The sequence below is a fragment of the Typopeltis vanoorti genome, chromosome 15 (assembly GCF_054136105.1).
Source record: "Typopeltis vanoorti isolate ZY-2024b chromosome 15, IOZ_Tvanoo_1.0, whole genome shotgun sequence".
Lineage (NCBI taxonomy): Eukaryota > Metazoa > Arthropoda > Arachnida > Uropygi > Thelyphonidae > Typopeltis > Typopeltis vanoorti.
Genome location: NC_143563.1, coordinates 109,745,652 through 109,768,864, shown reverse-complemented (window position 1 = coordinate 109,768,864; position 23,213 = coordinate 109,745,652). Strand labels below are relative to the sequence as shown.

The 23,213-nt window shown below is 35.8% G+C and overlaps 1 protein-coding gene across 2 annotated transcripts in view; it reads right to left on the bottom strand.

Annotated features, from left to right (window-relative positions):
* Nucleotides 1-23,213, bottom strand: part of Fs(2)Ket (Importin subunit beta Fs(2)Ket) — a 302,779-nt gene that overhangs the window by 155,137 nt on the left and 124,429 nt on the right. For both annotated transcript variants that reach the window (XM_090405664.1, XM_090405665.1), the window contains exon 10: nucleotides 3,553-3,797. In XM_090405664.1, the coding sequence (XP_090261790.1) occupies nucleotides 3,553-3,797 (245 nt within the window). The remainder of the gene's footprint in view (nucleotides 1-3,552; nucleotides 3,798-23,213) is intronic.

The following is a 23,213-nucleotide window of genomic DNA, read 5'->3' as shown; positions in this document are numbered from 1 at the left end:
ATTGAGGTTTTGTAGAGAATTTTGTTAATAGTGTTTTGGCTGTAGTCATTTTTTAGAAAAGTATTGCTGATAACTTTAAATTCGTCTTTCAGCGCATGTTCATTGGAGCAGATCTTCAAAGCCCTGTTTTTTAGAGTATTAATGACACCTAGTTTTTGTGTTGGGTGGTGGTAGGAGTTTATATGTATATATTGGCCGGTATGTGCTGGTTTCCGGTAAACAGTGAAGGATAGACTGCCAGAAGGAAGACGTGTGACAAGTGTATCTAGAAATGGAAGTGTGTTCTGTTTTTCAATCTCAATTGTGAACTGTATGCGTTTGTGTTGTTCGTTAATGTGGCTAAGGAAAGTGTCTAGCGGCCATGGGACTAGATCGTGAAAACATCTTCAACGTATCTAAATCAGACTTTGGATTTTAAAGTAGAGGAATCTAGAGCATGTTGCTCAAAATGTTCCATATAAAAGTTAGCAGGGGGGGGGGGGATAATGGCAAGCCCATGGCTGTGCCTTATTTTTGTGGGTAGACAGCATTTTGTCATAGAAAATAACAGGAACATAATACGTGCCCAAAGAGCGCCGTGATATCTGGATGGAATTTGTTCTGTAAAAGAAGGATTGTGTCATTGATTGGGACATTCGTAAAGAGGGCAGACACATCAAAACTGACTAATAAATCATCTTTTTCTAATGTAATGTCTTTGATTATGTTTATGAAGTGTTCTGTGTTTCTGATATAGGAGGTGGAAATGACCTGCCAACTTCTTGAGTGTTGCCGCTAATTTCTTGGCTAAGTGATAATTCGGGCTATCTATACCTTCAACTATTGGCCGGAGTGGTGTGTTTTGTTTGTGCATTTTTGGTAGACTGTAAATTCTCGGGAAATGAGCATAGTGCAGAAATAGTTTTTTGACCCTTCCGGCCATGTAGTAATTCATTTAAATAAATTCTCTGTTTTCTTTTTTTATTCTGTTAGTTGGGCCGTAGTTAACAAGCTGGTATGTAGTATTGTCCATGACTAGTAGTTTTTTTCTAAATAAGTGGTTTGGTTTCACGGTGGCACTTCCTTTATCGGCTCTGGTTATGATGTTTGGATTTGATTTTAGTGATTTCACTGCTGTTAATTCATGTTTCATTAAGTTTCTTGTTATTGTTTTCTTATTGATTTATATTTAAAATGTTGGCAGTTTCTAAATGTATTTTGTCTGCTATGTTATTGGGATGAATTTGTAATATTGAAAGAGGCTTAAGATTCTCACAAATAACACAGTAAACTTGTAAGACATAAACCGAATGAACTTATTTGCCAACTCAATACAATAAGAATGATTTTTTTTTTTTTTTTTCATGTCTTCATTTCAAAAGACCTATACAGCTTTGTGGAAATGGCATCTGCATCCAAAGCAGTAGCCCACATGAAGAAAGATGGTTATAAGTTCAACTAGAAGAACTTTTTCTACATCTTTCTTTAACAGGTTCTCCAGTTAATCTCTGGCACAAGCAAGTAGGGTTTCTTTTTGTTCCCACACCTCAAGAAAATTAACTGTAGAACTCAGACTATTACATCCAATAAAACCAAGTGCTATGGTTAATTGTCTGCCATATGCCTCTCTGGATGCCTATTAAAATCATTAATTGCTGCTCCAAAGCTATCAATGATTTTAATAGGCATCCAGAGACCTGTGTATAATGGTGACTATAGGTAGAGAATGGCTGCCCACCAGTCTTCAAATTAGTTATGGCTAAACGGTCTTACCTACTTACTCCCTTTGGGAAATAAAAGGTATAGGCATTATTTTGAAAGTCTGCTTGTTAGCAAACTTTCAAAATAAGTAACCATCTTAATAAGTTTTCCTACCCTGTTGTTTAAAGATTACTTGGGCCAAGCAGAGTTCCTTTCTATCAATAAGAATGTAGTTCTGTCATCTAAAATTGTTAACCATTTCTGTTGTGTTAAAATGAACTGGATCAGACAGTGGTGAAGGGTGATTAATGAAGTATTTGGAATTGTCAAGGCAAGGCCTGTGTATTATTATAGTTGTTTTGCAGAGGAAACAGAGAAGTTCCATAAAAGAAAAATCTTGTCACATGTGGTACCAGCCAACTCAATCTTTAGTTTAAAATTCCTTAAGCATTCTTTACATCTCCTAGATGGAATTCAAAAAAGTAAATAAAAACAATTTTTATGCTTGAGAACTGTCGGCCTGGTTGGCGTATCCACTCTCCAACCAAGAGGCTGTGGGTTCGAATTCCACCAAGGGCAGGGATGTTTATGTTTGTCCTTCCAACTCTCTGTGGAAGGGGCATCTGGACCCAACTACATTGCCTTCTAGCAGCTGCAGTTGGTCCCCTGCTAAGGGGCCATAAAAGTAGGCAAGAAATCAATGGACAAATCAATGAACAGTGACACCACAACAGTGTACTGGTTGGGGAGGGAGGAGTACCACCAAGACACCATCTAAAAAAAAAAAGCTTTAGAACTGTAGCAATCTCTCCATTCTCTAGTAGTGTTGTGCAATTAATTTGCTGTCTTGTTACTTGAATGTAGAAACTTATTTCAAGAGTCAAGTGACACACTAAACCAGTCAATGAAAAATAAACTAAACTGAGGCCCTGGTTGTTATTAGAAATCCAGACACAGATTACTGTATTATTCAATCAGCAAGTTTTCACGGAATAACATCAGATAACATGATATATGTAGCTGTATGCTGACTATTATATAAAACTCAAGGAATAGGGGGGAAAGGAACAATAGATTTTTTGGCTAGAAAATAATGATTCTTTTGAGATTTGACTCAAGAATAGTTAGATCAAAATCATTTTTAATGATCACAAATCCGCCCAGCTAATGAATACTGCTCTCACATTTAGGGGTGGGGCCCCTAAAAGCTCACTCAAAATGCTTGACTCAATACAGAGGAGAGCAATTAGACACTTATTAATGACCCATCTCTTACCAACTCACTCCTCCCACTTTCGCACAGACGTTTGGTTTCTGCAATATGTATATTCCATAAATATTTCCATGGAAAATGTTCATCTGAAATAGCATCAATAATTCTCCCACTTAGTGCTAAGCTCTCATTGGAACACGTGCAGCTGCTGCTCAAAATCTCTTCACAGTGCACCTTGAAACCCACAGAACAAGTTTCTTTTCTTCCTCCTTCATCCCTGCTACTGCTGTATTGCAGAACAGTCCCCCCCCCCGATGTGTTTTTCCCAAGGAATACAATATACAGTCTTTTAAATCAAATGTAAACAAGTTCCTCCTTTCCCAACCCACTACCCATATACAGTACTGATGTACTATAGGTTGATCAACCAACCTCTTGTGTATGGGTTCAACATAAAAATCTATAGTGATTCACATCCATTCTAAGAATTGCTTTTTGGAAAATATAGAAAAAAATTTAATAAAACAGATCTTGTCTGATAAACAAAATAGGCAAAATGCATCCTAGCTCAGGCATATTATTAATAATGTGATACATTGGAGAAAAATAGCAGGTAAATTTTATTCAAATCAAATCATTAGTAGATTTCAAAAACTTACCCAGCAAACATTTGCTGCTACTCTTGGTTCTGCACCTAACCCTTTGACCAAGGCTTCTAAGAGTGGTTTGAGGTAGTTTTCATTAATTATAGCTTCTGGAATAAGTTCACACACCCTACCAATTGTCCATGCTACGGTATCACGAACTACAACACTTTCATCATCTGTCAACTCAATTAACATTGGCATAGCTTGTTCTACAATCACTTTCAAATTAGTTGGTTCAGGACCTTCCAAGATACAACCTTAAAGAAAATATTTCAGAAAACATTTTTTTTTTTTTTTTTTAAGAAAAACATCTTTATAAATGTTCGAAAATATTATTTCCTCCCCCTTAAATTTCATGTATAGGACAATTATGAATTACATGTCATATAAAGAATTTCATATATAGCATATATGACAATTTCACAGCAAACTTATTGGAACCAAAGCAAAGGAAAACAGTTTTTGATATTGTAATGAATCTCTATTACAATATCATTGTTCCTATAGCATATTTGCCAAGGCTTCTGCAATGTGAATGATGAGTGAGTTTATTATAGAAAGATTTCCAGCTCTACATCAGCCTCAAAAGTTTGTCATCAACCATATAGCACTACAGAATCTATTGTGCTGATGTTTTGCAATCTCCTAAAAGTATCTTACAAAAAACTGCCATGTATCTTTATTTTTGCTTTGTGATCAAATACCGACTCAAGGAAGAAGTAGTTTTTCTCTGTGACGTGTAAACTGTGCTGATCTGAAATATTAAGATGAAAATGTGATGCTAAGCCTAGATCATGGAATTCACATCGATAATAATATTCGAAATGTACATGAAAAAATAATGGAAAATAGTGCAGGCTGCTACCAAGTAGACAAATGATATCTCTGGCATAATCATTCCCACATGAGGTTTAAAAACCTATAACAACAGTACTATAATTTTGAAGCCAAACAGTTTGAGAGAATTTAATGGTTTAATGAGCTTCATGGATGAAAACACCATGAAGCTGTTCCAAAGAACAGAGTTGTGAGAGGAAATGAACAGTTAGTTCTCCAAGTTTAAAGCTGACAGGCATATGGATTATGCTAACCAGCAATTGCATTTCTACCTGCTAAGAGGAAAGTGAAATAATGATGGTTACCAGTTTGGTGGAGCAACTGCCAGGAAAATACCTACAGAAGAAGTATAAAGGAAACAAATCTATAAGAAAGTAGGCTGCCACTACTGCATAACATCACACATTTCTGATACACCTCTCCAGATGTTAGAAAATAACTCCTGGCAGATTCGGGATTTAGTGTCAGAAGTTGAATAAGTGAGAAGCAAGCTGGCTCAGACCTCAAATTGGCCTGCTTCAGTCAAACTCAATGAAATGCCGACATCCACTTTGATAAATACATATAGCTGCTCAGGATTTGCAGCCAATGCTACTGAACTGGATCATTGTATTTAATGGAAAAAACTTCTTGAAATAAACATGCAGCCTCAAACCTACCAAAAATTTCGGAGACTTATTATGAGATCATCCGACAATCAAGATTTTTTTCCCATACCCATAGGTTTCAATTTAAGTGTTGTTTATCTTTCTTCTAACTTCATGTACATGTAAAGTCTTACCTTTATGCTCGTGAAGATGACTTGGTAACCAAAATGCTGGCTTGATTAAATACATTTTAGTTAATTCCCAGGTGCTAGTTACTTTCCTGCCATGGTGAGACATATATAGTACAACAGAACCAGGTATTATTGGATGAGGAGTAAGACGAGGCTGTTCTCTGTCACCAATTTTGTTTAACATGTATTCCGAAGCAATGTCAAAAGAAGCAATGGAGAATTCGGAAGAAGGAATGAAGATTGGAGGGTAGACAGATATTTGCAATAAGATATGCAGATGACAAGGCATTACTATCAAATACTGAAACAGGACTACAACATCTGTTTGAACATATTACTGGAGTCCTGTATCAATTATGGAATGAAAATTAACATCAGAAAAACAAAGGTAATGAAAATAGCAAGGAAAGAGGCAAATATGGATATCAGAATAAATGGAGAAAAATTGAATCAAGTAAAGACATTTAAATATCTAGGTTGTTAGTGTTATTAGCAGTAATGGAAGATGTAAAAGTGACATAAAAGCAAGAATAGCGATGGGAAAATATGCCTTAATAGAAAATGGAATTTATTCAGAAGTAAAATGGATAGAGACCTAAAGAAAAAACTAATAAAAGTTATGTGTGGAGTGTTGCCCTCTATGCAGCTGAAACTTGGACATTGAAGAAAGAAGAAATTAAGATTTTGGAAAGCTTTGAGATGTGGATTTGGAGAAGGATGGAAAAAATCAAATGGACAGATAAAATAACTAATGAAGAGGTCTTTAAAAGAGTAGAAGAAGAAAGAAGTCTGTTAAGGAGGATAAAAAGAAGCAAGGGAAACTGGATCGGACATATTCTGAGAGGGAATGGAATCATCAGAGATGCCATCAAAGGAAAAAATAGACGAAAAAAGACCCAGAGGAAGAGTAAGGAAAACAATGCTAGATGACATGCTGAATGGAGACAGGTACACAACCTTGAAAGAGAAGGATCAGAACAGAAGAGAGTGGAAGGAAAGTTTCTGCTACTAAAAGAAGAACCTGCTCACAATTGCAGAATACTCAAGAAGAAGTTACTTTCCAGTAAACAAAGAGTGATAATTGGCATTTAAGTAATCACATCAGGTTTAATTACTTCATTTAAGATTCCATTGCAGACAGCACTGTTTTCAAACAGCCTAACTAGAGGAAACAACATGCACTTGGATAAACAAAAAAATGCATATAGGTGCTTAGGATTTTTCCTTTAGTGAAAGGCACAAACCTGTGATATTAACTAATTACAGCAGGTCATCAGAATTACATTATCAGGCTATTAGCAAAAAAAAAAAAAAAAAGAGAGACTAGAAACAATTAATTACACAGATGACATGTTATCAGAACTTCACAATTATATAACCAAAATAAAAAATTAATTACTGTATATGCATTGGAACAATGCTAACATCTAATTTGTATCATTGTTTCTAGTCTCTTTTCTGTATAACTTTTTGTTAATACCCCTGATGACTTACAAAACTTGTAGGGTTATTAATTATAAAAAGAGCCAAAGGCTTCAATTGTAGGGTTATATTTTATTCAACTCATTATTTATCTTAAAACATGTGGTCTCAGTACTGGAAGCTGTCTACAGAAACTTACATATTCATATAGATATGTTTTGTCTGAATTAGAGACTGATTAAGCTTTCACTACTAGACATCACAGAGTCCCACGAGATTTGCTATAGCACGGGTGGGGGCATAACTTAATTTGTTGTAAAGAAGGTCAAACTCTTCTTTATATCAACATCAACTCCTAATATAAGTAACTATTTTTAGTGTAGTAGTGATGCCAAACTTCTTAATGCCAGCTCATTCCACTACCTTCTAGAATTTACGAAGCTCTCATCTTTCATACTTCAGCCCAACAGCCAAGGATGCCTAATTTAGAGCACTAATTAGACTTTAGGTCTACTCTCAGTTGACATGCATTATCTTCATTGCTTAGTGTAGTGCCTGCATACATGTAACGTACCTTATATTTTGTTCCAGATGATGGCATTTTGACTTTGCCGAAATAGTGGAAGTATTAATTAAACTTAATTTAGTTAACATTAGTCTACATTGTAATTTCCTTAAAAAATATAATTATTAATAGCCAAACTTATAAGCCTTAGCCTAATAGAAGTTTGGCAGTATTAGCACATAAAAAAACACCTGTATCTTGAGAGTAGATGTTGATAAAAAGAAAAAGTTTAACATTTTCATTTTATCAACATCTACACCTAATAATTAAACTGATTAACTGAATTTGACAATCATTTTCTAGTTTGTAGTGAATAAGGCAAAGATTAGAAATATTCAATGAGAAAAGACATAAGATTCTGAGTTTGCTGCCTCAAGTTGATAGACAGAATTGAGAAGGGTCGTGATTGTCAATGAAAAGATTCTGCAGGAGAAAAATAGTGTGTAGTTTATAGATGTGTGGAGTGAATTTGATGGACATAAGAACCTATGTATGCCTAATGGACTTAAATGATTTTGGAGTTAGGTGCTTGGAAAAATTGTTCAGTGAGACTTTGAAAGTGCAAGACCAGGGAAACTAGATTAGGGGAGAAGCAATCAAGCATGTGCCTAGCCATCCCTGGGACAAACGAGTGAGAGTGCAGGAATGACTATACAGAAATAACCACCTCTGGGATAGATAAGTATGATAGCAGGAATGATTGTGAAGAGCTGGGTATAGTTCCCCAGGTTTTGAATTTGATTGGGCAGGTAATGACATTATGTAAAGGTATCTGTAGGCCCAAGGAATGCTGAAATACATGTACATGAATACACGTACACTTCATTTCTGATACTGAAGTATCAGAAATGAAGGAGAGGAATTTCTGCCACTGGTCAGCTCAACATGGCCAAAAATTATTGGCACCAGTGAGACTTTGTCAGAGAATGATGTAGTTACAGGGATAGGATGTAATGGATATTGCATTCTCAGAAAAGAGGGAATAGGTCAGGAGGAGGAATATTATTAATGATAGCTAAAGAACTTCATACAAGAAAAATTGACGTTAAGAAGATTGTAGCAGTATCTGATGGAAATGATTCAATTGAGACAGTGGTGTGCAACTGAGGCCAACAGGACAAAATATATTGTTGGTTGCTGTTATAGACCTGGGGTTCCCGAAGAAGATGAGGATAAGATGGATAAGGAGATTAGTACGAGTGCAGCCCATGCAATTATCATGGGAGACTTCAATTATGGTGGAAGATTGGAAAGAGGAAAGGATATATGGCAAAACAGGAAAGGAATTTATACAGTTACTAAAGGATAATTACCTGAAATAGCACAGGCATCTGAGAGTGTTGGATCTGGTAATAGCATCACAAGATCTATCTCTAACTACAGTAGCAATACTATCTCCGATTGGGGAAGTGACCTATGCAGTCTTGTCCTGGGAAGTTGCTCAAGATGGAAATTTCAGTCAAAAAAGGGTTTATGCAGAACTACAAAGCTGTCAATTATGACAAACTGAGGAGGCAATGTGGAGCAATGACATGGAATAAGAAACTACATGGAATGAATGTCATTAGTGCATAGGAAGTGATCAAGGCCATGAGCAGTATAAAGTACAAGAAGGGTAACTGGTATGGTAAGGAAGGCTAATTCAGATTTTGAAAGAAAATTAGCTAAGCAGGCCAAAGTAAATACAAGTTTTTTTACTACATAGCAAGTAAGAGAAAGAATGATTATGGAAAGATAACTTTACTCAGTGCTAATATGTAGGAAAGTGACAGAAGCAGAAAAAATAGTTCAGTTTCTAAGGTGACAGACTGATGTGAGTGAGGTGGATGAACTGGAGGTACTCAAGTGTAAAAATAATCATAATTAAAATTCTGAATATTTTTACGAATTGTTTATGTTAAAATGTTTATTATTTTTGTTTTCATAACAAGCATTGTCGGCACTTGCGATGTGCCCGTTATGGAAATTGTTTTGTTAAAAGTGATATGTAAAGAAGTGAAAAAATTTATGTACTTACCGGATTTTGATATTTGTATTACTTACAAGAAATTTATTGTAATTTAAAATTATCAAAAGTTGTGTTTTATGAGGACATTCTCTTGTCGCTAACGGAGACAGCGTGTCAGCCATTATTTATACCTAACTTTCTCGCTTGCCACTTTCGTGGAGTGCGCATGCTCACCGAGAAGTTTGATGTGTGATTGACAGCTGACAAGAAAGCGTTCGGTATCTGAGTAACGGCTGTAAATAAGGGAGCGTTCGGAAGGAATTTAGAACACAGGCTGGCAGATATTTAGGCTCGGAGGAACTGAAGTTTTTTTATGTGACAGTCGGAGGAAAATTAATAGCATATTCCGAAAAAGAAATCGTGGAATTATTAAGTTTAAAGTGGAATAAGTATTGATAAATAAAAGGGAAATATTGCTATAGGCATTTTAAAAGGAATATTGGAAGAAACGCTAATTGAAAGATTTATAGTAGGTTCCGAAAAGGGAATCGTAGAACTGTAAATTTCCTTAAAGTCAAAGAGTTAAGACTGTCATTAAGCATTATGAATTAAAATAAGAAATTGCTATTCACGTTCTAAAGGAATGTTAGAGAAAACTCTGATTAGGAAGTTTCATCTGTCTTAAGGACGGCAGATCTAACTATTATTTCTACTGGAAAGGAGACAGAATTGAGTCAGGAAGAATTAAATGTGTGCTACATGAGTGAAGAAAAAGGATCCTGTGAAAATGAAGAATAAAGTCATATATCTTTGGAAAAGGGCCTTGACAAAGAAAGAAACTGGCTATGAACATTTTGTCATTGTGAAAACAAAGTGTTTAGTCTAGTCTTAAGTGTAAGTTTATTTTTAAAAGGCCTTGGATCCAATCAATTTGTAGTTAGTTATGTAATATTTGTTTGAAGTGTATATATATTGTTTTTGTTATATTAAATGTGTTTATTTTGTATTTTGGTCTTGAGTCAGTGATTATTTGGATTCTGAAAGAGTTAAGGTCTTTGCACCAATTGGAGTGAACCCTTGTGCATATAATAATATATATAGGTAAACTCGGTAATAAATTAAAAATAATTGTTAGAAACAGAGATAATCTCTATGGTAGGATTAAATATTAAGATAATATCTATGAATATCTCCTCAATATAAAAATCCACCAATTATTAACACAAGTATATTAAAAAATATCACTGTAAATACAGCAGTGGGCCTGGATGATATGTCAGCTTGTATGCTATGAGAATGGGCAAGTGAACTGGCAGTGCCTCTCATGAAGTTTTAATTTAAGTCTCAACTCTCAATGTTCCAAGGGAGTAGAAAGAGGGTGAGATAGTTCCACTAACGAAAGTGGCTCCAACACAGAAGTAGCAAATTACAGATCAATTATTATCTCTGGAGTGGTGGTGAAAGTATAGAAAAAGTTGGTGAAAAGTAAAATTCAGGAATAGGTGGATAGAAATATGATACTCTATATAGGACGGCATGGCTTTGTAAAAGGTAGGTCTTGCATCAGTAATTTATTCGTATTTTATAATAAGCTAACAGAAATTGGACAGGGGAGCTTTAGGGTCAAAGCTGTATAACTGAGAGGAGACATCCACATAGCCTTTAAAGGAATGCGGAGAACCAACCAGGGCTTCTGACCTAATCTCCAATCCTCACCTTCTTGTGGTGCATCCTGTTAAGTATCTACCTGGATACTGAATGAAAGAAGATGGGCTGGCAATTTGGGATTTAGCCGACCAAATTGTATTCTTATTGGTTTAAACCACAATATTAAATGATGGTACAACATGCCAGAATTTCATACCATCTGGGGTATTACCCAGTTAAACAAGACCCCCTGTGGTTGCTGCCAGGGAACCAAGGCAAACAGCAAAGAGTCAGCTACTGGAACAAATCCTGAAATGCACTCTAACTCAACATCAGAGTTCAAGATCAGTACTATCAACATAAGAAGCCTGAATTACAAAGAAATTAAGCTAGTTGAGGAATTGGATAAGTACCAGATCGACATAATAGGGGTGACTGAAAGGTTCTACTAAGGTAGAAGTGGAGAATTTTTTGAGGCTTTAGAGGAAGCAACTGACACAATGAAAAAGGAAAAGTTTGTCCTTGTTGGGATCTAAATAGCAGAGTAGGAAATGACAGACATTGACTGGTTATTATTAACACAATGTCCCAACATAAAAATGCACAAATTTGCATAGAGAGAAGAGCAAAGGAATAAGAAAAGTCTCATTGACTATGTTATTGTGATAGTGATGTTTTCTCCCTGGTGCAAGACACCAGAGTGTACAGAGGATTTGAAACTGGAAGTGATTACCATCTAGTCTATAGCAGGATAAAATTGAATTTCATATTGAAAAGAAGAACATGTAAAGAAAGTTTTAAAGCAAATAAAAGTTGTGCAGCTCTCAGATGTGAACTGTAGACTAAAATAGACAAACATTATTCAAGAAAAAAGGAAACAGTTTGAGAACAGGAACCAAACCTTGGAGATTGAGCAGCAAGCCCTGAAGAAAACACTGATCGATTCGGCGAGAGAGGCATTTGGTGAGGTTAGAAAAATCAGAACTCCATGGAAGATCAGAAGTTAAAGAGGCAGTGAAGAAACAGAAGAAAGCATATCAAAAGTTCCTGGAAAATAAGTCAGATTGTGCTCTTAGAGAATACAGAGACAAATGTAAGAAAGCTAAACACTGTGTAAAACTAGCTAAACAAAAGTCATGGGAAGACTGGTAAGAACCTAGAAAATAAATATCAAAAATGTGGCAAGATATTCTGGAGGATGTTGAAGAAGCTCAGAAATGGAGGAAAGAGTGCTGTAAAATGAATTAGAGATGATAAAGGTGACATGAAAACCGAAGAAAAAAATATCATTGATGTATGGAGTAATTACTTTGAAAAATTGCTAAATGAAACAATCAGTCAGATCGCAAGGTAAAAAACACTCAACAGGCATGCAACCAGGAATATATATTCATATTTGAAGTGGAAAAAGCCATTAAAAGCCTGAAATGTGGAAAGGCAACTGGAGTACATGATATTCGACCAGAAATGCTCAAGTATGGAGGTATAAAAGTCTTACAGTGGCTGCACTGCATAACTCAAAACCTGGACAGAGGCCCGAAATCCAGATGACTGGAGTAGAACTCTCATATACCCATATATAAAAATTGAAATAAAACTGAATGTGAGTATTACAGAGGTATTTCCCTACTTAGTGTTGCTGGTAAGATTTATGCAAGTATACTTGAGAAACGGTTGAGAAGGATTGCGGAAGGGAAGCTTGGTGAAGAACAAGCTGGATTCAAGCCAAACAGAGGTTGTCGGGTCAGATTTTCACTTTATGACAAATTGCTGAGAAGTCATGAGAATATAACAAAAGATCTGTATTTAAGTTTTGTAGATCTGGAAAAGGCATATGACAAGGTGCCAAGAGATAAGCTATTCAAAATGCTACAGATGTATGGTGTCAGTGGGTCATTATATCAAGCAATACTTAGTCTTTATTTGTGTTGTAAGTCAGCAGTTAGAATTGAAAGAAGTACAAGATGATGGTTTAATGTAAAATCTGGTGTCAGACAAGGATGTACATTATTCTCTCTGTTATTCAAACTCTATATCGATCACATTATGAAGGAAAGTGCTAATACCACTGTCCTTCATAATGTGATTGATATAGATAATGAATAACAGAGTGATATCAAAATTGGAGATGTTAATCTCAGCTCTTTGCTTTATGCAGACGATGTTATACTTCTAAATAAATCTGCTACAAGTCTGCGAGATTCCATGACTAAATTAAATAACTTTTGTAATAGATATGGTATGAAGGTCAGCAATAACAAGACAAAGGCAATGAAAATAGGCAGAAACATTGAAAATATCAACTGCATTGTGAATGGAGAACCCATAGAACAAGTAAAACATTTCACCTACTCAGGAACGATTTTTAGTGGTGATGAATGTAAATTAAATATGGAAACGTACAACAGAATCAAGAAAGCTGAAATGGTAGGAAGTCAACTGAATAAATTTATATGAAATAAGAGAGAAATTAGTCAAAACACTAAATCAGCTGTATACAAGATAGTGTTCAAACCAATTTTAACTTAAGGATCTGAGAGCTGGATCAGAAGTAAAACACTTGACCAAAGACTAGAGAATTTGATGACGATGATGAAGAATTGGACAAAGAAAATGGCTACACCATGATATTGCTAGACTTTGCAAAGGCATCTGACAGAATACTGCATGGAAAACTATTCAGTTGGAGCAAATGGGAATGGATATGAAGCTGGTTGTATGATGAGGGGGGGGGGCGCTGGACATCAGAGGGTGGTGTATGGTGGAGTGGAATCAAGGCAAATAAGGGTGGAGTGCCCCAGAGCTCTGTACTAGGACCACTACTCCAATTTGAAAATTAATGATACAGCAGATGATTTGAAGGAGGATATTAAGTTGTTTCCTGATGATGCAAAACTAAGGAGAGCAACAGTTGATAAAGATGATTTAGATATCTTACAGGATGATTTAAATAAATTGGCAGTGTAGGCAAAGAATAATGGTTGTCAATTCGATGTTGTAAAGTGTAAGGTAATTCACTGTGTATGAAAAGATTGCACACTTCGTATCATATTTATGGTACTAGTTTACAAGAAACTGATGACACTGGGTATCTGGCGGGGGGGGGGGATGATGATGGATAGAATAGAGATTTTGAAATTTAGAGGACATATTACAAGTAGTAAAAACTATTTTGTAATACAAATATTACAAAATAGTTCAGAGGATTATTTGGATGCTGAAGAGCACCTTGACAAGTAGAGATGGGAAGGTTGTTACCCTCTTTGTAAGACTGAGTCAGTCACATGTTGTCTACTATGCACAGATTTGGTAACCTGAATTTCTATGGGATTAATAGGGTGGTGAAGAAGATTTGAAAATGAGTCACCTAGCTGGTGACAGGTCTCTGTGGGTTGTAGAGTTTAGCTGACAGGGGGAGGAGAAGTAGAGAGGAAAACAAGAGGTCGCACTTGGAAGTTGTCGAAGTGTGTGGTTAGTAAGAGTATGTAGACTAGGAACTTTACTTGGAGAGTGGTGAATGAGTGGAATGGATTGACACAGGTGGTTGTGAGCACCCCGACAGCGAATGGGTTTAAGGAGATATATAATAGGTATTGTGTTAATGGACAGAGTGGATCTCCCACAATGATGAACTCCATATAAATAATAAAATAATCCATCCTAATGATAATACCAGATAACTGACAAATATATTGATGGTTTAGTTAATTTGAATACACATATTCCAACAACAGTATTTCTGGTTTTACTGTCTCCAACAAAACTGGATTGGATTGGCAGTCAACTGAAACTGATGCACAGAAAGAAGATTGTAGGGAACAAAGAGAGCAGGCCTAAATTTCTGCTGCATTAGCTGAAAAGTTTAAGAATAAAGATCCCTCAGCCATCACATGTAACATGCAACCAGAAAGAAAGCAGGTAACCCAGTTACAGAAGAGAATCCACAACATGGAAACTTATTAAGCTTAAATTTAAAGGTTCTTGTAGTGGTATTTATTATCAGGTTATCAATCGCTGAAAGGAAATTTTTATAGCTAGATAAGATTGCACCCTTCTAGTCCCGTTACCCATCCAGCCAATTGTTATACAGATTTTCTAGAAAACCGCAGTCAGTACTGTTACACACAAACCAATTTGACTACTTTATGTAAATACAGTAAAACCCCGAAGTTACGCGGTAGGTGGGACCAACAAAAAGCGCGTAAGTCGAATTCGCGTAACTCTGGGTATATTTTTGCATGTAATTTATATATATATACAAACATACAATTGGGACCAAAGATTTACAAAAACATCTATATTTTTTAAGAAATATAATCATAATTGTAGTTTTTCGTACATAAGAAAAAGAAAGTATTTCGATGTCGATGGTTTCATAAAATCTAATAGATTCGTCTGACGGCATAATGTCTTTTTCTTGTCACGCAAAATTTCTTCATGATAGACTAATATCAGTCAATAAGATTGCAAAGATTCTTGTGATATCCATTGAACGAGTTGGGGTCATTATCCACTAAAATCTAGATATGCAAATCTCAGTAAAGTGGGTCCCTAAATGTTTGAATGCCGACCAAAAGAGAAAAAGTGTGTCGCCTCAAGGGATTTTGGGTCATTTTGAGAAATCAAGTGCAAATTTTTTGACTCGTATTGTGAACGAAACATGGCTTCATCACTATAACCAAGAGACCAAAAAAAAAAAAAAAAACAACAGTTAATGGAGTGGAGACACAAAGGTTCTCCATGGCCAAAAAAGTTCCGAACCCAAAAGTCAGCAGGAAAGGTTCTTGCCGTTGTCTTTTAGGATAGAATGGTATAATCCGTACCAGGTACCTCAAAAAAAGTGAAACTGTTACAGCAGCAGTTTATTCAACAGCTCTGAAAGAATTGAAGGAGGTACTGAAGGATAACCACCGCAGGGAAACTGTGTAGATGCACGTTGCTTTTGCAGGACAATGCAACACAAGATCACATCCTCTAAATCCAAGTACATGTGAAAGATAGCTAAAGTCCTTGATAATCATTCCTCTGTTTACCAAAAATTGGTCTAATCCTAGCAGCTTTCAATTTTCCAAAGGATCAGCCTCATCCTCTTGCACATTCTGAAGTAAATAAGATTACTTACAGAAAAGGTTTCTGTGGTTTAGCAGTTCAAAAGAAAGATTCAGGGGTTAAAGGTAACTAAAAGTTTAAAACACAAGAAATGAGAAATTACTCAAAATAGTCCATTCTATAATGTTGTGGCCATCTAACTGTTCATTAAATTAAAAAATCCGACTGCTAAGTTTGAACAATACTGGATGTTGTCACGTTCTGTTGTTCACGTTCACACTGTCCGAGGTCTGACTTCGGTATATTTTTTATCAATGCTGACCAAACTTGGTGTAGAATTAGGCCCTGGTTTTTGTTGCATTGCGTTGGAATTCTAAGCATATTTGCAGCTTCTTTAAATTTCCTTGTGAAACCGTTTTTTTTCTATATAAGACATGTTTGTTTTATGCCAGAGTACATTATGGCTGGTGGAAGTTGTGTGGGATGCTAGGCCTGATTTGTGTTCTCTCCTTTTTTGCACATCTTTTTGGTATTTGTTCATACGAATTTCCCCTGATCTTCCCGCATGGCCTACGTAGCAGATGCCACAGGAACAATGAATTTTATATATACCTGGTTTTTTTAAAGGGTGATGTGGAGGTTTATGGGGATGTAGAAATCTTGATATTTTTTCTAGCGGAAGAAAAGCAACTTTAATATTATGTTTGCTTAGTAATTTAGCCAATTTGTCTGTAGCGTGATTGTGTTCTTGAAATCTTGCTTTTGTAAGATGCTTGTAGGAGGTGTGTTGAGGATTTTCTTCATTATCTTAGGTTCAACACCGTTTTTTTTTGAGGATCTGTGTTAAATAATGTAATTCTTTGTTTCTCTTTTTTTTTCTGTGCTGGAAACATTGCAAGCTCTATCTCTCAAGGTTTTTATTAAACTTATTTCAGGTGCAAGATTACTTGCACCTGAAAACCTAGACTGAAGTGTATGGTACATCAAGACTGGAAGATCATGCTCCAAATACTGGATCAAATGAAGAAAGCCAAATGGTGCATAGAAGTTGCTTATGTCTGGGAGACTATTTTTGCAAATCAGCTGTGGTAGGTATCCTACCCTAACCTCAGTAAGTATGGCTGCATTAATTTACCAAAGGTCTGAAGATCTGAAAGGCACACTGACTTTTTTTTTTATAATATACAGGGTGGCCATAATTAAAGAGGTGGTGTTCAGAGCCCTGTAGCAAAAAATATATTTGGCAAAATTCAACCAAACTCTAGGACATGGGGTTTTGATTTACACAAGATAAAAATAGTACAAAATTCTGCCACCAGGAGACATTTGGTGTTATAAAGCATGTGGTTTGGGGTAATGGCTAGAAGAGACACGACAAATCAATTTTCATGTTTGTATAACTTACAGATGTGGTTCAACATGTCCTTACAGATGTTCCAAGAACTGCATTGATTTGCCTCACATGCTGTGTTATTCTGTCTTTCAAGGTTGCTAAATCAGGAACATGTCCTTCATACATCATGTGTTTCAGATGGTCCGACAACCAAAAGTCACAGGGGTTGAGATTAGGCAAATAAGGTGGCCATGCAGTGGGAAATGCCATGACTAATCACCGTGTTCTGTGAGTGTATATGGTGGTCAAGGCATCTTCGCTGCTGCAGTTGTAGAACAATAAAGTTATGCAGAATCTCTCGATATGAGTCACTGGTCCTATTGGGCAAAGTTCTACAAATAAGTACGGACCGATAATAAACAATGCAGTGAAACCACATCACACTTTGACTTTTGCAAGTGTAAAAGGGTCTGATGGAACACATGAGAGGTTATTTGCAGCCCAAATGTGGTAATTGTATGAGTTAACACTTCTTCAACCTTCTGGTTCTGTCCACTGCTGGACGAAGGTCTCCCCCATGATTTTCCAGATCACTCGGTTTTCTGCCTCTCCCATCCATCTCACTCCTGCAATTTGTTCCAGTTCATCTCTCCATCTTCTTCTCGGTCTTCCTCTTTGTCTTGCTCCATCTATTGGTCTCCACTCTGTTGTTTTTCTAGTCCATCTCCCATCACTGCATTTGGCAATATGGCCAGCCCATCACCACTTAGCCTGTTTAATGTATTTTACAATATCCATGACACCTGTTTGAGATTTTATCCAGATATTTATCTTCCTATCTCTTAATGTTATTTTTAGCATACTTCTTTCCCATGCGATGTTGTTCTCAACTTTTTGTTTAGGGCTTCTGTTACAGTCCATGTTTCGCCTCCATATGTTAGGACAGGAAGTATGTACTGGTCGAAAGCTTTCCTTTTTTACTCATAGGGATGTCACTTCTGAATATGTCTCTCATTTTCCCATAAGCCATCCATCTAAGTGAATTCTTCATTCAATCTTTTTTCTTTGGTACTCCTCAAAGGACAACAATTGGCCCAAATATACATATCTTCATATGTATATTTGGGCCAATTTCTATTTCATGGTTTACAACTTTGATAGTTCTATGGTTTATGTATCTATTCATCATTATTTTTGTTTTTTCTCTATTTATTTTTAATCCAATTTCTCTGGACGCTTCATTTAGCTGATTTAGCCTTTCTTCCAGATCTTCAAAATTATCTGCTATCAGGACAATATCTGCAAATTTCAGATGATTCAGCCTTTCTCCATTTATGTTTATTCCTTTTGTTTCCCACTCAAGGCTTCTAAAGACTTCCTCTAGTGCAGCTGTGAATAATTTGAGAGATACGGTGTCACCTTGTCGGATGCCTTTTTGTATTGGGAACTTTTCATTGTTTTTATATAATTTAATTACATAAGTTGCATTATTGTAAGTGTTTCAATATATGGTTTCTCAGTTCACTGGGTTTTAAGTGCTTTTAGTGTTGCAGATGTTTTAACTGAATCAAATGCTTTCTCGTAGTATATATAGGGCAGACATAAGGGGTTTATTGTATTCAATTGATTTTTCAATGAGCTGTCTTAATGTGTGAATATGGTCTAAAGTATTGTAATTCTTTCTAAATCCAGCTTGTTCACAGGATTGCATTCCCTCTAATTTAGATTTTATTCTATTATTTATAATTTTTGTGAAAACTTTATATATGGTGGGGAGTAGACTTATAGGTCTGTAGTTTTAAATTTCTTCCTGATTGCCCTTTTCAAAAATTAATATTAGAAGTGAATTGTTCAAATTTTTCAGGATTTTTCTCTGTTTTAGGCATTTATTAAAGAGTTTAGTCAGCTGTTTGATAACAGGGCTTCCTCGCAGTTTTAAGAAGTCTACCATAATTCCATCTTCTCCTGGGGCCTTTCCATTCTTCATTTCCCACAGTGCCATTTCCACTTCACCTTATAAGATCTCAGGGTTATCCATAGATGATTCTTGGATGTCCTGGTCTTTGTCTTCATAGAGTTCAGTATAAAATTCCTGAATTCATTTGATTATTGCATCTCTATTTTTTTATGAGTTCACCATTTTTTCCTCTTACAGCAGCTATTTCCTTTGTTCCAACTTAGGTAACCTAGTTAACTTAGTTAACATTACTGTTTAGAGAAAAATGTGCCTCATCACTCCACAAGATCTTCCATGGCCACGTATCATCCACTTTCATTCCAGCTAAGAATGTCAAGGAAAATGCAGTGGAATTTCCACATCACCATGAAGCAAAGCTTGAGTATGGGAAATCTTGTAGGAGAAAAACAGCATTTGACACAGGATTTTCCACACAGTTGAGTATGGCATGTCCAGTTGCTTTGATGTTGCCCAGGCACTGCTGGATCTTTGCAAGTTATTCATTCCGTGTTCCACAACAGCAGTTGCAACTTCGTCAACTTGAAGAATAATCCTTTTGTGCCCTTGTCCTGGCTTCACTACTAAAGATCTGCTATTTTCAAATTGTAAAAACCATTTTTCTAAGATTTGTAATTCTCCTTGGACCTTTTCTATCTTTCAAATACTAGAATTCTTGAAGCACAGCATTAACATTCCCTTTTGCTAATAGTAAAGCTGGACTAACAACGTACATTCTGGTAAAGCGAGATCCATAGCACTTCAGCATTATCAGAACATTTCGGTCTTCCTTATATCCACCAACAAGTCAGTAGAAATAGTGAGATTATGCAAGTATCACGCGATTCTAGCACCAATTGTCTGATGCTGGCAGAATTTTGTACTTTTTTTTCTGTAAACCAAAACCCCATGTTCTAAAGCGTACTTACACCAAGTCTGGTTGAATTTCGTCCAGTACATTTTTCGCTATAGGATTCTGAACACCTCTTTAATTATGGCTACCGCGCACGTGTGTGTGTGTGTGTGTGTGTGTGTGTATGTGTGTGTGTGTGTGTGTGGAAATGGTACCATCTATGAAGAATACATTACCACCTCACTCCTTACCAGGTGTCTATCGGGTGCCATGCTCATGTCATCTTTACTATTTTGGAACAGACTGTTCTGCTTTGATTAGAATCCAGAAACATCAAGACTATATTGTATTTTTGGAATTCAACAAGTCTACCTTGTCTCTCATGTTATTGACACTAGGCACAGAGTTCTTTGGAACCAGACAAAGATTCTTCATTCCAGTAGGTTCAAATCTGATCATCTTTTCCTTGAAACACATGAAATGGTACAAAAATTGTCCAAACCTTAACCAATCAAACTGTCAATTTCAAGTTTGGGAAGTGATTATTATTAATTGTCTATAATGTTTTATTTCTCAGAGACTCATTTCTTGTGAGCACAGAAGTGGTAAACCTGAGATATCTGATGCTGGACCAAGCCTTACTTCACATAACATACATTTATATTATCTGTAAACTTGTCCCTCATCTTCTTTCTCTCTCCCCCTTTTCTTCTTGCTCCCCCCAATGCTATTAGACTATTCGAAGACTAGGGGCATATCATTCCTGTCTTACTGAATTCTGTTTTTCACAGCCGTAGGAGCCTGCCTTCTCTTCCAGGTATTTGCCTAAGTAGGTTGCCCTTCCACAAAGTCTGGTCAAGGATGGATTAGACCAAAACTCATCAAATGATGGATAAAGGGGGATGTAGAGCCCAAGGCTACAATGGGCATATATAAGCACAAATGTGACTCTCCCAACCACATAACAGACTAGACTTGAATACCTTTGGGGAGGTCTGCTCCTGATGAGAAAATTGAGAAACACTGTAAGCACACTAAGAATATAAAATCTAATAGAACTAATAACAGAAAATTATATATGTGAACTTACAATTGTAAGTCATTATTAGGACAAACAAGACTAGAAGAATTACTATTGGAAACAGAAAAGATAAATGGGACATCATTGGATTGAGTGAAACTCAATGACTTGGTGAAAATGGCATTGATCTGAAAAATGGACATCTACTCTATAGTTATGGTGACAACCCAAAATCCCTGGGAGGAAATGTCTTCCTAATTAACTGCTCCATAAAAGATCAATTATATGAAATAAGTTACAACACAAACAGGACTGACTGCAGAACTTGATCTTAAAATAAACATGTTATAACTTAAGAATTATACAACTTTATGCACCAACCTCAGACCACACAAAGAAATAGAAGAATTTTATAAACACTAGACCAGAGATGGCAAACCTTTTTACCCAGGTGTGTCAAACATCTTTTTTTTTTAAATATTGATGTTGTTGATGTACCACTTGCATATAACTACATAATCATAGATGGTGACTTATACATATCATATTAGGCTATTTATTCAATAGGACATTGATATAAAATCCATGAATTCATATTATACAATTAATTTAATAAAGTGAAGTTACAAACTTACATTACATTTAATGACTTTTCTGTTGCTGAGTACTGGTAGAAAGTTGCTTTATAGAAGGGCTATAGTGTGTACATTTTAATGCTACACAGGTAGCGCTCAAATCATTGCTCAATCTATTCTCCCTTTCGATTTGATATTATTTAAGGCAGAAAATAGTTTCACAAGAATATGTAGAAGAGAAAATTGTTAGAAGAGCTTTATCAAAGATTTTAAGAGCATGAAAGTTTTCAGGAAGGCTATTCCACATGCTTAGAATTTCACAGTCTGAATTTTTACACACGGTATCATGCAGACGTTCCAGCTCAAGTTCTTCTAATTCATTTCTAGGAGCAATTAACTTTCTTTTTCAGATAGGATTACACTAGAAGTCAGATAGTTGCATTTCTAGACCTTTTAAATACAACCACTCAAAGCCATCTAATTTAAGATCCATGAATTCTCTTTCATCAGGATACTTTATGATTGTATTGTTTGTTCCAACATTTGAAATTGCTCAAATCTAGAAGAAAAGTGCTCAGTTACTGACTTTAGAACTTCGATAGATTGGTTGATATGTTGTTGTTCACTACTTTTGGGGCTGGTTTCGTTAAAAAAAAATTTTCACTCTTGGGTTGCTTTGAGTTTATTCTCAAAGTTCTTGATCGTGCCAAACATAACATACTACAGATTTTTCGAAACCTTGCAATTGTATATTAAGTTCATTTAGGTGAACTTAATATACAATATGCAATGAAAAATCTGTGAAAAATCAGCTTACTGAGCCAAGCAGAATCGTTCAACTGAGAAAATTCGTGCTCCATGCCTATTGTATTTAAATATCATTTAATTTCATTTCAACATTCAACAAACCATTGAAGTACTTGGCCACAACTCAACCATCGAATATTATTGTACATTAATAGACCATTGTGCACTGATTCAACTTCGCTTAAAAGTGAATTAAATTCTCATTTGTTTAAAGCCCTGGCAATAAAATTAGTTACCTTTGTCACAATTCTCATCACATCATCCAAATCCTTTAAGTCTGATTTCGCACACAATGTCTCCTGATGTATAATACAATGGAAACAAACCAGGGGATGACAAACATATTCTGTAAATTGTTTGATAAAACCGACATTACGGCCAACCATATTAGGCAGGCCATCAGTTGTAATCAGAAATATTTTCAATAAATCTATCCGGTTCTCACGGAACACTTTGCAAACACAGCTGCATGGCTTTACCTGTCGTGTTTTGAGGTAAATTTTCTAACTTTATCAATTCCTCGTGCATAGAATCACCATGAACATGCCATGCAATAATAGCCAATCGAGCTGATGCCATAATATCTGCAGTTTCGTCGAGACAAATGGAAAAACAATGGTATGAGTTCAAGTCTTGTTGTATTTGATTTTCTATACTAGCATTCATTGATATAACTCTGTTTTTAATAGTATTCCTACTTAATGGTAACTCTTTCATGCACTTTACAATAGCTTCCTTATTATGAAAGTCCTCAAATAAAAATGGTGCACACTTTACGAAAGCTTCTTTAATATAATCGCCATCACTAAGTGGTTTTCCATGTTCAACAATAGCATGTGAAATACCGTAACTTGGGGCTACTAAATTTAAAGATTCTGAAACAA